The 12,251-nt window shown below is 33.1% G+C and overlaps 3 protein-coding genes across 3 annotated transcripts in view; 2 read left to right on the forward strand and 1 right to left on the reverse strand.

Moving 5' to 3' along the window:
* Positions 1-12,251, reverse strand: part of LOC144849475 (granule associated Rac and RHOG effector protein 1-like) — a 200,218-nt gene that overhangs the window by 22,830 nt on the left and 165,137 nt on the right. The gene's annotated exons all lie outside the window — the stretch shown is intronic.
* On the forward strand, positions 200-3,619 carry LOC144849492 (ganglioside-induced differentiation-associated protein 1-like). Its single transcript, XM_078706418.1, has 5 exons — positions 200-591; positions 904-1,096; positions 1,412-1,588; positions 2,096-2,299; positions 2,888-3,619. The coding sequence occupies exons 1-5, from the start codon at positions 541-543 to the stop codon at positions 3,217-3,219; spliced, it is 957 nt and encodes a 318-aa protein (XP_078562544.1). The 5' UTR covers positions 200-540; the 3' UTR covers positions 3,220-3,619.
* Positions 6,429-11,797, forward strand: LOC144849792 (ganglioside-induced differentiation-associated protein 1-like). Its single transcript, XM_078706849.1, has 5 exons — positions 6,429-6,565; positions 7,612-7,804; positions 8,441-8,605; positions 9,101-9,304; positions 9,819-11,797. Exons 1-5 carry the CDS (start codon positions 6,512-6,514, stop codon positions 10,160-10,162), a joined length of 960 nt encoding a protein of 319 aa, XP_078562975.1. The 5' UTR covers positions 6,429-6,511; the 3' UTR covers positions 10,163-11,797.

Here is a 12,251-nt window from a genome sequence, read left to right on the forward strand (position 1 = left end):
AAACGTGCATGGTCAAACCAATTTAAAAGTGCACCCAGGGTCACCATCATTTAATATTCCATAACTTTTATTTATAGCTCCTGTCGCGTTCCAGATAAATGTTATGCAATGGTCACACAACATAGGTTAGCAAACTGACTATGTAATTTGTAAAAGGAAAATAGGATTAGTCTTGTGGGGCTGCTGTATGAGTAATACGTGGCTTAAAAGAAAGTAACTTATCAAGTTATATCATTCGTGCACTGGTCAATGCATACTGAACAAGGCGTCTATAAAACATGACATTCCATTCATTTTGTCGTGTTTTTGTAAATTTCTATCTCTCAACACGCTGTGCGAGCTAAATCCCCAGGGCCCGTGAACTTTGACCTACACCAGTTCTCAACAACAAACCGGTCATTACTGCTGCTGCTGCATACACAACACACAACAGTGTCCAGTCTGATACAAGTCCACAAATCAGAGTTTGTTTTGTTTACTGTCTTGAGTTCGACATTATAAAATTATGTTACTTTGATGTTTGAATAATTTTCAAGTACAATGTCGCTACCTTTGTTATACCATGCCGAAAGCTCATTTTATTCACAGAGGGTAAGTAGTACTGTGTAGTAGCCAGCCTATATGTCTTACAGTAGATACATCTATAAATCATTATAGGCTGCCAGCTACACGCAAGCTATAGACATTAGTTATTTATGAGAGTGATGTAAGATTTGTTTGTGGACAATAAATGTTTTTCCGGATTCAAAATTGATTACAGTAATCTAATAATATAATCAACTCTGTGACCTATAGAACCAATTGCTCCATTTTTCATTTATTCAGCCGAAGTTCAACCACAAGGTCACAAGGTGCATTTAATAACTATTACATTAATTACACTGTTGAATCTTCTCTTTTCAGGCAAGGCTTGGTTTTGCAGAAAAAGGTGTAAAACACCGTCGATATCATGTTACCCACAAAGCTGGTGAGAACCTGTTGCCATGGTTCATGCGCATCAACCCAAAAGGAGAGGTACCGGTTGTCGAGCACAACAAACGAATTATAATAGATTCGGAAGCTATCTTAGATTATCTGGACCAGATTGCACCTGAGGGTTAGTTGGCTCTAAGTATAAATCAACACCGTCACAAGATTTTTTTATTTCCTAATTGTCCGCGTTGCATTACAATCCCTTTTTAAAGTTAAAAAAAGTAAATTAATGTAATCCCTCTGTCCCCTTTGCAGTATAAAATTAAAGGGGAATCACCCTACTTTAGCAATGTATTACACATTTTAAAAACTTGTCATAAAATATTTTTATATTTGAAAAAATAAGCTCAACAAAATTAATTTTTAAAAGCAATTTAGAAGAAAAATTGTTTCAGATATTTATTTTAATTTGTAGAAATTCGTTTTTTGCTTATATTAGGAGCAAGACTAACTCCTGACATGTCAAGCAAAGAAGGTGCCAAAGTTCACCGATTTAAGAACCTACTTAAGTCTGTCAATGTTGGTATCTTGATGCTGGGAAGTAAACATCATGCGCAAGAAATAGGAGCAGTGAAAGTGAATGATTTTAATGCATGGTTAGGACATTTTGTTAAATGTAAGTGACGTTGTAGTTGGTTGATTGCTTACCAATCCCAAGGCTTTTGGTTCAAATCCTGTTAAATACAAAGAGGCCTATTCTACTGGGTGACTCAGGACATTGGGTCAATCCTAGATTGTTGCATATCTAAAGATCTCTTCTAATTTTTGTTTAATCCCAGGATATGAAGCCTAGTCACCCAACTGGACAGTCTATCAATGAAATTAAATTTTTATTAATTTTAATTTATTTTTTATTAATTTAAAAATGTACACAAAACTTGACCATTCACCATTTAAAAAAAAAAAAATTAATTAAGACTGATTTTTATTTTTTTATTTTACCATTTTTAATCAAGGCTGTATTTATGTACACACTAAATGTTAATCATATGTACCAACCTTTCCTTCTTGTTATATTTAACATATTTATTTTATATTTCAACCATTTTATTTATTATTTTTTTTATACTTATATTTCAGTCATTTGCTATTTCCGTCATTTTCTTTTGTTTATAAATTATAGTAAAACTGTCGAAAGGTATCCGTATTATGAAGTGGTACTCCAGAATATATCCAGACTTAAAGTTTGCATATGATGCTAAGATTCTAACGTATGACAAGAAAGGTGGTATTGAACTTGATGTTTTGCTAGCTGAAATTAAACATTGCCAAGAAGTTTTTGATGAAATTGAAGTGCAACTTGTTCAGGTTATTCAAGAGTTTAACGGTAAGTCATAATCAGATTATAATCCACCCCTCCCACTCCTCTAAACACAACCACCCTCCCACCACACCCTAAGTTCAAAACATTGTAAGGCAAAAGCTAGGACATTTAATTCAGCACTTTTTAATTTTTTCCGGTTTTCTATTACAAAAAAGTGTAATTAATTAGCGTCGTGTCGTTTCTATTAAGCTAGCCCAGATATTTAATGTCCTACATTTGGCTTACTTACCCAGGAGAGTAAGTAAGGTCTGTAGGAAGGATGTACAAATGTGTGGTTTAAGTTAGCCTCTATTACAAGAAATATTAGGCTGCCGCTCAGTATACTTGGGAAAGGAACTGTCTAACCCTTACCCATGTTCTCATAATCACTAACTGTAAACAGAAAATAATTGTTAACAATTAGAGTAATGCAATTACAGAATATTATGTGGTCTGTATGAAATGAACCTGGTAGGGTAAAGAATTTGTTTTTAAAGTTCCTTTTAGAAGTGTGGTTGATTGAAGTTCACTAAATTTCACATAAAGTTAAAGTTACCAACTCAAAATGTGTCACAATAATGATTGATATTTTCTCATTTCAACTTTTTATAGAATCAGCACCATCATCAGAGGAGTTACCATGGCTATGCTCACAAACATTCACAATTGCTGATATATTTCTATCAACAATTCTTCATCGTTTGGTTTCAATTGGGCTTGACGAAAAATTCTTCACAAAGGGAACACGGCCGCATATAGAAGCGTATTATCAGCGAGTTTTACAACGACCTTCTTTTCGTAAAACTTGTTTGTATTCCAACAGAGCACTATGGGCGTTGGCTATCCCGATTCTTAAGTATAAAATCAAGAGAACAGCGCCATATGTTTCAATTATAGGTGTTTTAGGGGCCGCCCTCTTTATGTATTTTAAACATCGTAGGTAATCATAAAATAATGCAATTTTTTTTTTATTTCCATGAATGAATTCTGGATCGGAAGACAAACGTTAACCAAAATAGATATGTGCAAAAATAAATAAAAATTTGATTATAACCATATAAATTGTTGATTTATAATATTTTAAATTATATATTTTAAGCATGGGTATTGTATAATAGCAATAGCGATAGGGCTTGTACAATAATTGTAGTTTATCATGAAATCCAGCTAAAGACTATTAGATACTGTAAACATATTATTTATTTGAGTTTGTTTAGTATTTTTTCTTTATGGAATTGTTACTTTGTAATGGTAATTTTTAGTAATTATTATATTAGGTATTATTATATTAAATAAAGATAACATTAATATATTTATTTTAATTAAAACTAAAATTAATCTGGATTCTGAGTATCCATTATTAATTAATAATTAATAAGCTTCCCATTGGACACAACGCAATGACGTAACGTAGGCGCGCCGCAAGTAATTTGACCAATCATGATGGGTCATCCAAACTATCGATTGTGATTGGTCAAATTACTTGCGTTGTGCATGCCTACTTCGTTACGTAACAAGCGACGGATCATCGTTTCGTCCAAGTGAGAATGATATTACGAAAGATTGTGTATGATGAATAACAAGGCTGTAGCTACAGTAGGCCGCCTAAATTCGGCTGGAATATTTGGGATTTTGTAATCGTAATAAAGTAATACCAATGACTGAATATATTAAAGAACTTTACAAAATATAAACAAGGTGCCATAATATAAAATGTAATGCTAGGTTCCCACTAGGAGAGACGCAACGTTAGTGATTTAACCAATCACACGCGATGGATTATTTGAACTGTTGCTTGTGATTGGTCAACTCGCTTGCGTTGCTTCTACGTCTCTAGTGAGGGAACCTCTCCAGGTAAGGACGCAACTACTAACTATACGGATCATCGTTCTGATTGGGCACGTTATACATTGCGTTGCGCGTACGTCATTCTAGATTGGAAAACAAGCTAACTGGTAAAAAAGATTAACTTTCAGATCTATGTTAATAATTAATTAAAAGACGAATATACAAATAGGACGTCCAGGATATTTTAAAATGTGCTCTCAAATGGTGTAAACATTAGTTGAATTTGACAGACGACATGTTTTTCCTTAGCGAAGGCAACCTATTTTCGTGTTCTTTATAATGAGTTATTTCCTTTTGGAATTATGTTATTTTATCTTGTCAAAATCGTTTCCATTTTACATACAATTTCGTGTATTTTATTTTAGCCAATTTCTTCATTTTCTTCAATTGTGGTTCAAAATAAATGCAAATTTAAAATGAATGACATTAAATAAACAATATACAATATTGTATTTTTTCAAGTAGTTTATATATCTATCAGCTGCTGCTGCTGCTTTTACGGATTTAATTCCGTAATTCCTTGATCGATACCGAATTGTTATCAATTAGTAATTCTAAAATATTTCCGACGCGTCCTCTAACGTCTAATGTCCAATGGTTCTACCATATTGTCGATGATTTCAATAACCCGTATTAGTTTGTGGGGACGTGTACACCTACACATTGATTGAAATCGTTTACTGCTCCCAGTGATGATTCCAATAACCCGTATTAGTTTGTGGGGACGTGTACACCTACACATTGATTGAAATCGTTTACTGCTCCCAGTGATGATTCCAATAACCCGTATTAGTTTGTGGGGACGTGTACACCTACACATTGATTGAAATCGTTTACTGCTCCCAGTGATGATTCCAATAACCCGTATTAGTTTGTGGGAACGTGTACACCTACACATTGATTGAAATCGTTTACTGCTCCCAGTGATGATTTCAATAACCCGTATTAGTTTGTGGGAACGTGTATACTTACACATTGATTGAAATCGTTTACTGCTCCCAGTGTAGTAACTAGGTATCTGTAAATATTCACGATCTTTCTGACTCATTCTGGTTTTTTAAAATCCCATAAAACACAATAAAAAAAACCTAAATTGGCAATAGTTTCCAAAATAATAGCCTTGAGCAAAACGTCAAAATATAAATGAAATCATTCAACGATATACCATTATTGTAGTGTTGATTGACAAGAGACAGTGTTGCATTTTAACCAATTTCACAGACCTATATTTATGTGATTTTTAAAAATATAATTATACTATTCTACTGGAGCTTAGTTCCCACTAGGACGTAACGCAAGGACGTAGACGCAACGCTAACGAGTTGACCAATGACAAGCGACAGTCGAATAAATCCATCGCTTGTGATTGGTCAAATCCCTTACGTTTGCCTTTTTACGTCGTTGTGTTACTGTACTTCTCTGTTGTGGGAACCAAGCATTTGAAGCATTATTTTCACAAAACGATAGTCACTAACGTAAGCTAAGCCATGCATAATTATCACACAAGCTTCGACTTTCTCTGATTTGAAAAGAAATGAATTTTGATTTGACTCGAATTCTGCCTCAGTGTGAATGTAGCTTTAAAATCGGACTAACGACAATTCTCATTGCTTCGTTTTTGCGCGCGTAACTCCAATCCAGACAACAAACGCATAATGCATGGTGTCATAGAGTACGGTGGTAATAATAAAACGAAGGCTGGGCACGAACACAGTGTTTTTTAATGTAAAACACTTATTAGGCCTTTCTGGCTAGTGACCTATCTAGCATTTGGCACGGTCATGTAGTTTTTATTAAAATCACCTTGGGCTATGACTGTCCAATTTTTTTAATAACATGATTTGGTCAAATTTTGCGGGATATATTATTTTATTAAGCCAAATCCTTGACGTTATGTTAGAATTGCATTAGGGATGCTGACGCACATCTGTCAATTTTGTAAAGGTTGGATTGCTGTTTACACACACGCACAATATTGACACGCACGCGTGCAATTATTGTTGATATCAAATCAACCTGCTGTAGCGCGGCCTAGTCATATATCTCATGCAGTCTTTTGCGAAAGCGCAACTCCTCCAGCAGTCAGAGCGATTGTATTATTTGGGCATAAGGTGTTTATATTATTTATAATAATGGTGGAGAGGTACATATCTTAAGTCAGAAAACTATCAAATAAAAACAAAAGCGCGCTAAAACAGTAAACTTTGGCTTAGTGAAAATATTTGTAGTTGTTGAATATTCATTAGCAAAAATTACATAGCGTGACGATGTTAGAAAAGTAGGCGTGTCTTTTCGATGTTGAATCTCTAGCAGGGTACGGTCGGGTGAGAGAGCGGCGAATTTTACCAAATCTTTCTGCTAATAAAAGTCCTTTCCCTTTTAATTAATATGTATTCTTCACCTTTATTATACCATGCAGAGTCCTCATTCTATTCACAACGAGTAAGTGCATAATTTATTATTTTAAACTACAAATTTCGAAGACTAACTAACTTCCATTTATCTAGGCCTAGGCTAGCCCTAGCCGGTTCAGGGACGATTCGGCCCTGAGACGATTCGGCCCGGGACTATTCGGCCCACTTTTGGTGGGACGATTCGGCCCACTTTTGGGCCGAAACATCCCACTTTGTGGGCCGAAACGTCTCACTTTAGACCAAATTCATATTCATTTTTTTTTTATTTATCAAGTTTTTAAAGGTGTTTAACAATCCGTATTTTATTGATATTGACAAAGTTGATATAATATATATAATAAATTACTAAAAAAACGTAATTTTATATTCAATTTATTACTTCGAAAACCTTGTTTATTTCGTGCATTCGCCAAGCGGCCAACAGAGGGCGTAACTTGTTTACATCGTTCGCGTGACTAAAAAATGATTATTTTCGACAATGTTTTCAAAATGTTTGCTTTATTGCATCTTTATCCCTAGTAGTGCTACCCCATAGTCTCTCTGAAAATAAAGTTTGGGGAAAAAAGCTTATTTTATGCTTATAAATGCTTATCAAAGCCGATAAATGTAAGTGTGCCGAATCGTCTCAGGGCCGAATCGTCCCGGGCCGAATAGTACCGGGCCGAATCGTCCCAGGGCCGAATCGTCCCGGGCCGAATCGTCTCAGGGCCGAATCGTCCCGTTACCGCCCTAGCCGCCTACTACTACTACTACTACAGTATAGTACTACTACTAGCCTAGGCCCCAACCAAGGCCAACACAACAAGTGGATTTCCGCTCCACCACGTCTGTGAGCCGTGGGTAGCTACTAGTATTATGGCATATGCAGTGGTTGGGCAGTGGTCCAGGGAGTTAAAATAACAACTCCCTGGCTTGACCATATTAATTACAGTTCTTCCTTCTATCTTGGTTGGTTTTTGTGTAGGCCTAGTCTTTATATGTAACATTTCACAAACAGAATTAATAATAATTAATAATAATATTTGTTTATGGATTTAAAAAATAAACCATTTTTTCTATACTTTTTGTATATAGGCCAGACTTGGATTTGAGGAGAAGAGAGTACCATATCGGAAGAAACTGGTGAATATTCAACTAGGAGAGCAACTTGAGCCATGGTTCATCCGGCTAAACCCACATGGAGAGATCCCAATCGTCCAGCACAATAAGCGCCTCATTATAGACTCTGAAGCCATATTAAATTATTTGGATCAAATAACACCACAAGGTATTAGTACTTGGCAATGTAAATTTAAACAATATATGATCTTATCTGACTCTATTGTCAAACTCACAATACATTAAGAAATGTGATTGCCATTTCATATTCTAAATACAAAAGCAGCACACTAAAAACTGTTTTAAACACTACACCTTTGTTTGGTGCGGGAAAAACATCCATAGTACATTTTTAAAATAAGATCTTATCTAACTTATCAAACTCACAATACATGAAGATTTTAAATACACAACAAGCACACTTAAACTGTTTAAAACACTACACCTTTTTTTTTTTTTTTTTTTTTGAAAAACAGTTGTAGTAGTTTCCTGTTATCATTCATTAGTAGTTCATACTTGGTATTTACTAGTTTTATTTGTGGTAGTTACAAAATACAGACATCAATACAATGAATATTTTTATTTGAAAAGTTTGATTAGCAAAAACTGATAATCAATCTGAGGTCATTTTGTTTTTTTGCAGTTTTGTTTTTTGTGAATTTGACACATTTTATAAATGCGTAGCAATAAGTTAGTTTTGTGTAGAATAATTGTTTTTGGCTGAAAATGTTCCCCTGCAGTAATGATGATTGATATATCATCAGCACAATGACATTTATAACATTTTCTTTCTTCATTCATTTAGCACCTAGTTTGACCCCTGACCCATCAACTGATGACGGTGCCAAAGTGAAACATTTTAAATCTTTATTGAAGTCTGTGGAAATTGAATGTATTACATTTGCAACTATGTTACATCCAGAAATCGAAACTACCAAGAAAAAGTTTTTTAATCCAGCTCAAGTTCGTGGTAAATTTAATCTTAAAATTATTTTATTTTATAATTTTAATTAAGTTTTAGATAGTTTTCAATTAATTATTGAGTATATGATATTCTAGATTAGTCTTGAGTGACTTCCATTTAATGTTATTAGTATCTCAACATCCAACAGTAATCATATGACTTAGGTTACAGGATGGATAGCAAAGCATCCTTCCTAAAGATTCACTCCAAGTATGTTTCCGTCAATAGGTTTAAATGTCAAAGGTCAAATTATGACAAAATTACTGATATTTTTTTTGTGTAGATTTTGTGCTTGTTTGTATTATGTATTTGTATGTTTTCAACCATATTTAATGTGAAAATAAAAGGTGAAATAAAATTGTAAAAATTAAATTAATTAAATCTTAGGTGGGGGCACTTTATTGGACAAGAAGAAATCCTGTACATGTGTATGACTAGGATTTGAACCCTTGTCTTTGACAAAATGATGTAATTTTAAAAATGTGTTTTTGCTATTTACAGCCAAGTTTGATAAACCACAAAAAGTAATGCAGAATTATGCTGCTAAATTACCTGATCTACGTGGGATGTACGAGGGAAAGATTGCCAGAACTCAAGCCTTGGTAAACAAAATACTTGACCTTAAATATTGTATGAATTGTCTACAACGCTGTGATGAGGTATTAACAGAAATTGAAGAGGAACTTAGTAAGGTCAAAGGCCAAGGTATGTATTGGAATAATACTGTATTCAAAGTATTATACCTAATGATATAAGAAAGGTAACCTAAGCCTCACAGAAATGAATTTATTAAATTATTTAAAACGGTTTTATATGTTAGATAAATAGAAAGAAATAGAATTTTCCTGGTACTTTATCTGAGATGACATCATCTATACCCTACCAGTACAAGAAGCTATTTATTTAAGGGTATAATTATTATGCAAAGTACCTATGTATGCAATGGCAATTAACATTTCAATACAAACAGTAGATTTATATACTTTGAATGGAAAAAAATGCTGATTGGAGTAAAGACACAGTATAGTCCAACTTGGCTGTCTTAAATCGGAGTGTGTCCACACTAGCAAATGTGTGATCTCAGATATATCTTGGGTCACACTCTTATTATATTTATAACTTATTTAATTTTCAGTATATCACGTATATCATGGTTTAGAGTCTCTTTATGCCAATAAATATATTAATAAAACTTTATTTTTAATTTCTTTCTATACAGGGTCACCAGAAGAAGGTCCTTGGTTGTGTTCTGAGAATTTTACTATCGCTGATATATACTTGGCTACTCTTCTTCACCGTATTGCTTTCCTCGGTTTGGGTCAAAGATTCTTCACCGGGGGAAAACGGCCAAATCTAGAGGCATACTATGAGAGGGTTCAGAAAAGGCGTTCATTCCACAGGGCGTGCGGTTACTCTGGTTCTCTATTCTGGATGTGGGTATATCCTAATATGGTATACAGATTGAAACGGTCTTTCCCAAGTATTGTGGGTATGGGTGTGGTTGGATTAGCCATATTCGCTGCATTTAAATACAGCGACAAATTAAAAATGATAAAATTTTAATCTTAAATTTACCAATTGTTGAAATTAAATTTTAATGATAGCTCTTTTATGCATTCAGTACTAATTTGGAATAAATGTTCAAACATGTCTCAAAGCAGATTCCAAAAACCCACCAAATGTGTAAATTTTATGAATGTTTTTCTAGTATCTCTTATTTTATATAATTAATTAAAGATTGCTACAATTCCCCCTTTGAAATCTTGTATTGCTATACTGTACATGTGGTGTGGTTCCTGTTGGAATGTCTAGAAAGTCCTCTGTCATCTGTGATGTTGTATTAAATTCTTCAGCCATTCCTTCACCATCATGGATCTTCAGTGACCTAAACAAGCCTTCAACAGATGTCTGCGTACTCCGGTGTTGTTCTTGCACAGTCTGAGGTGTTATGCACACCTGTTCTTTAAACGCTTTTGTCAGACAATCTATGTCAGTTATGTGTTTTTCTTTCTGTCCTTTAATGGTTGTCATCTGTGATTCTAATTGTCTGTCAAACTCTGCCTATTGCTGCTTGTAAACATTCACATTTTCTTTCTATAATAATTAAATAATCTCCTACAGAAAAGAAATGTCTTAAACGTTACATTTTTCTTTGAAGAATGTTTAATGCCAATTAAGGAATACAGTACTGTCTTACAGTGTGCAGCTTATAAAGGAGACACCTTGATTTCTGTGTTAAGTCCAGCTGCTTATCTATATAAGCTGCTTATTCATTATTCAGAAAAATGTGTAGTTTGTCTAGTTTTAAACCACCAATGTCTAATTCTTTTATCTATATAAGCTGCTTATAAATTATTCAGACAAATTTTTAGTTTGTCTAATTTTAAACCACCAATGTCTAATTCTTTTATCTATATAAGCTGCTTATAAATTATTCAGACAAATTTTTAGTTTGTCTAATTTTAAACCACCAATGTCTAATTGTTTTAATAACATTGTAATTGTGACTATAATTCAGTAATGTGCCAATATGCTAATTTCACAGCAATGGTTCAAGATCTTCAAGCTACCTCAATATTGCAAATATACTACTTTTTACAAATCTTTTTGAAAGACATTTTTTACAGATTTTAAGCAACAGTAAGACGTAAACTTATTATGTTACTTTGTTTTAAAGACTTTAATTTTGTAAACAAACTAGGTAGCTAAACTTGCATTACAAATATAGAGGGCGCCAGATAATACATTTCTTTATGAAAATGAAATGTACCAAATCACAGTGTAGTGTAGTACTGTGTAATTTCACATCGACCTTTCATTAACAGTCTTTCAAGAACATTTTATATAATTGTACATAAATATTATATGATTTTATATTAAAATATATTGTATACAATAGGGTAAAAATTGGTAAGATAATAAATATTGGAAGTAAAATATAATACATGCCTTTCAGTTTCCCATCATGCCTCAGTAATAGATATCAGGACTATGAGGAGTAAAGTTATTAATTTTCAGTTTTTCATTCAATTTTACCAAATTGTTTTTAACTGTTTTTAATCAGATTTATTTTGTAATTGTTAACTAATCAAAAAATTCACTGTTTCTATGAAATGTTGATTTATATTATATAGTTTTAAAACATGATTATATTTTGTTAAATATTGGGTTTGATAATTAAATAGAACATAATAATTATCGGTTTTGTGTAGTATGTGTTTTTTATTTTCATGTTTACATAAAATTTTATGTCAGTTGAAGATTCTACAAAGGCCTAGAATCCCAATAATAATATACAGTTTTTCAGAGACAGATTTTATAACGTGTTAAAAACTGGGCGCTTAAATTTTTCTGTTTGGCGCCCTCTATTTTTGTGCAAACTTTTAATTAAAAAAGTATGTACCACCTTCAATACTTGAAACAATTGTAGTGTCTCAATACATTCGGACAGAATAATAATGTGTAGTAAAAATTAATCAAATCATGAAACCCAAATATAAAATAAATAAAGTTTTCTTTTGATGTTCGCCTTTGAAAAATTGATGTAAAAAAAGTAAGGATAAAGATTTGAGTTTGTTTTTTTCTCCTGTATGTAAATAAATTGATTATGTACCTAACGTACGCACTATGTTCTAATCCCCTTGAACAACGC

Source organism: Antedon bifida, chromosome 8, assembly GCF_963402885.1.
Source record: "Antedon bifida chromosome 8, ecAntBifi1.1, whole genome shotgun sequence".
Taxonomy (NCBI): Eukaryota; Metazoa; Echinodermata; class Crinoidea; order Comatulida; family Antedonidae; genus Antedon; species Antedon bifida.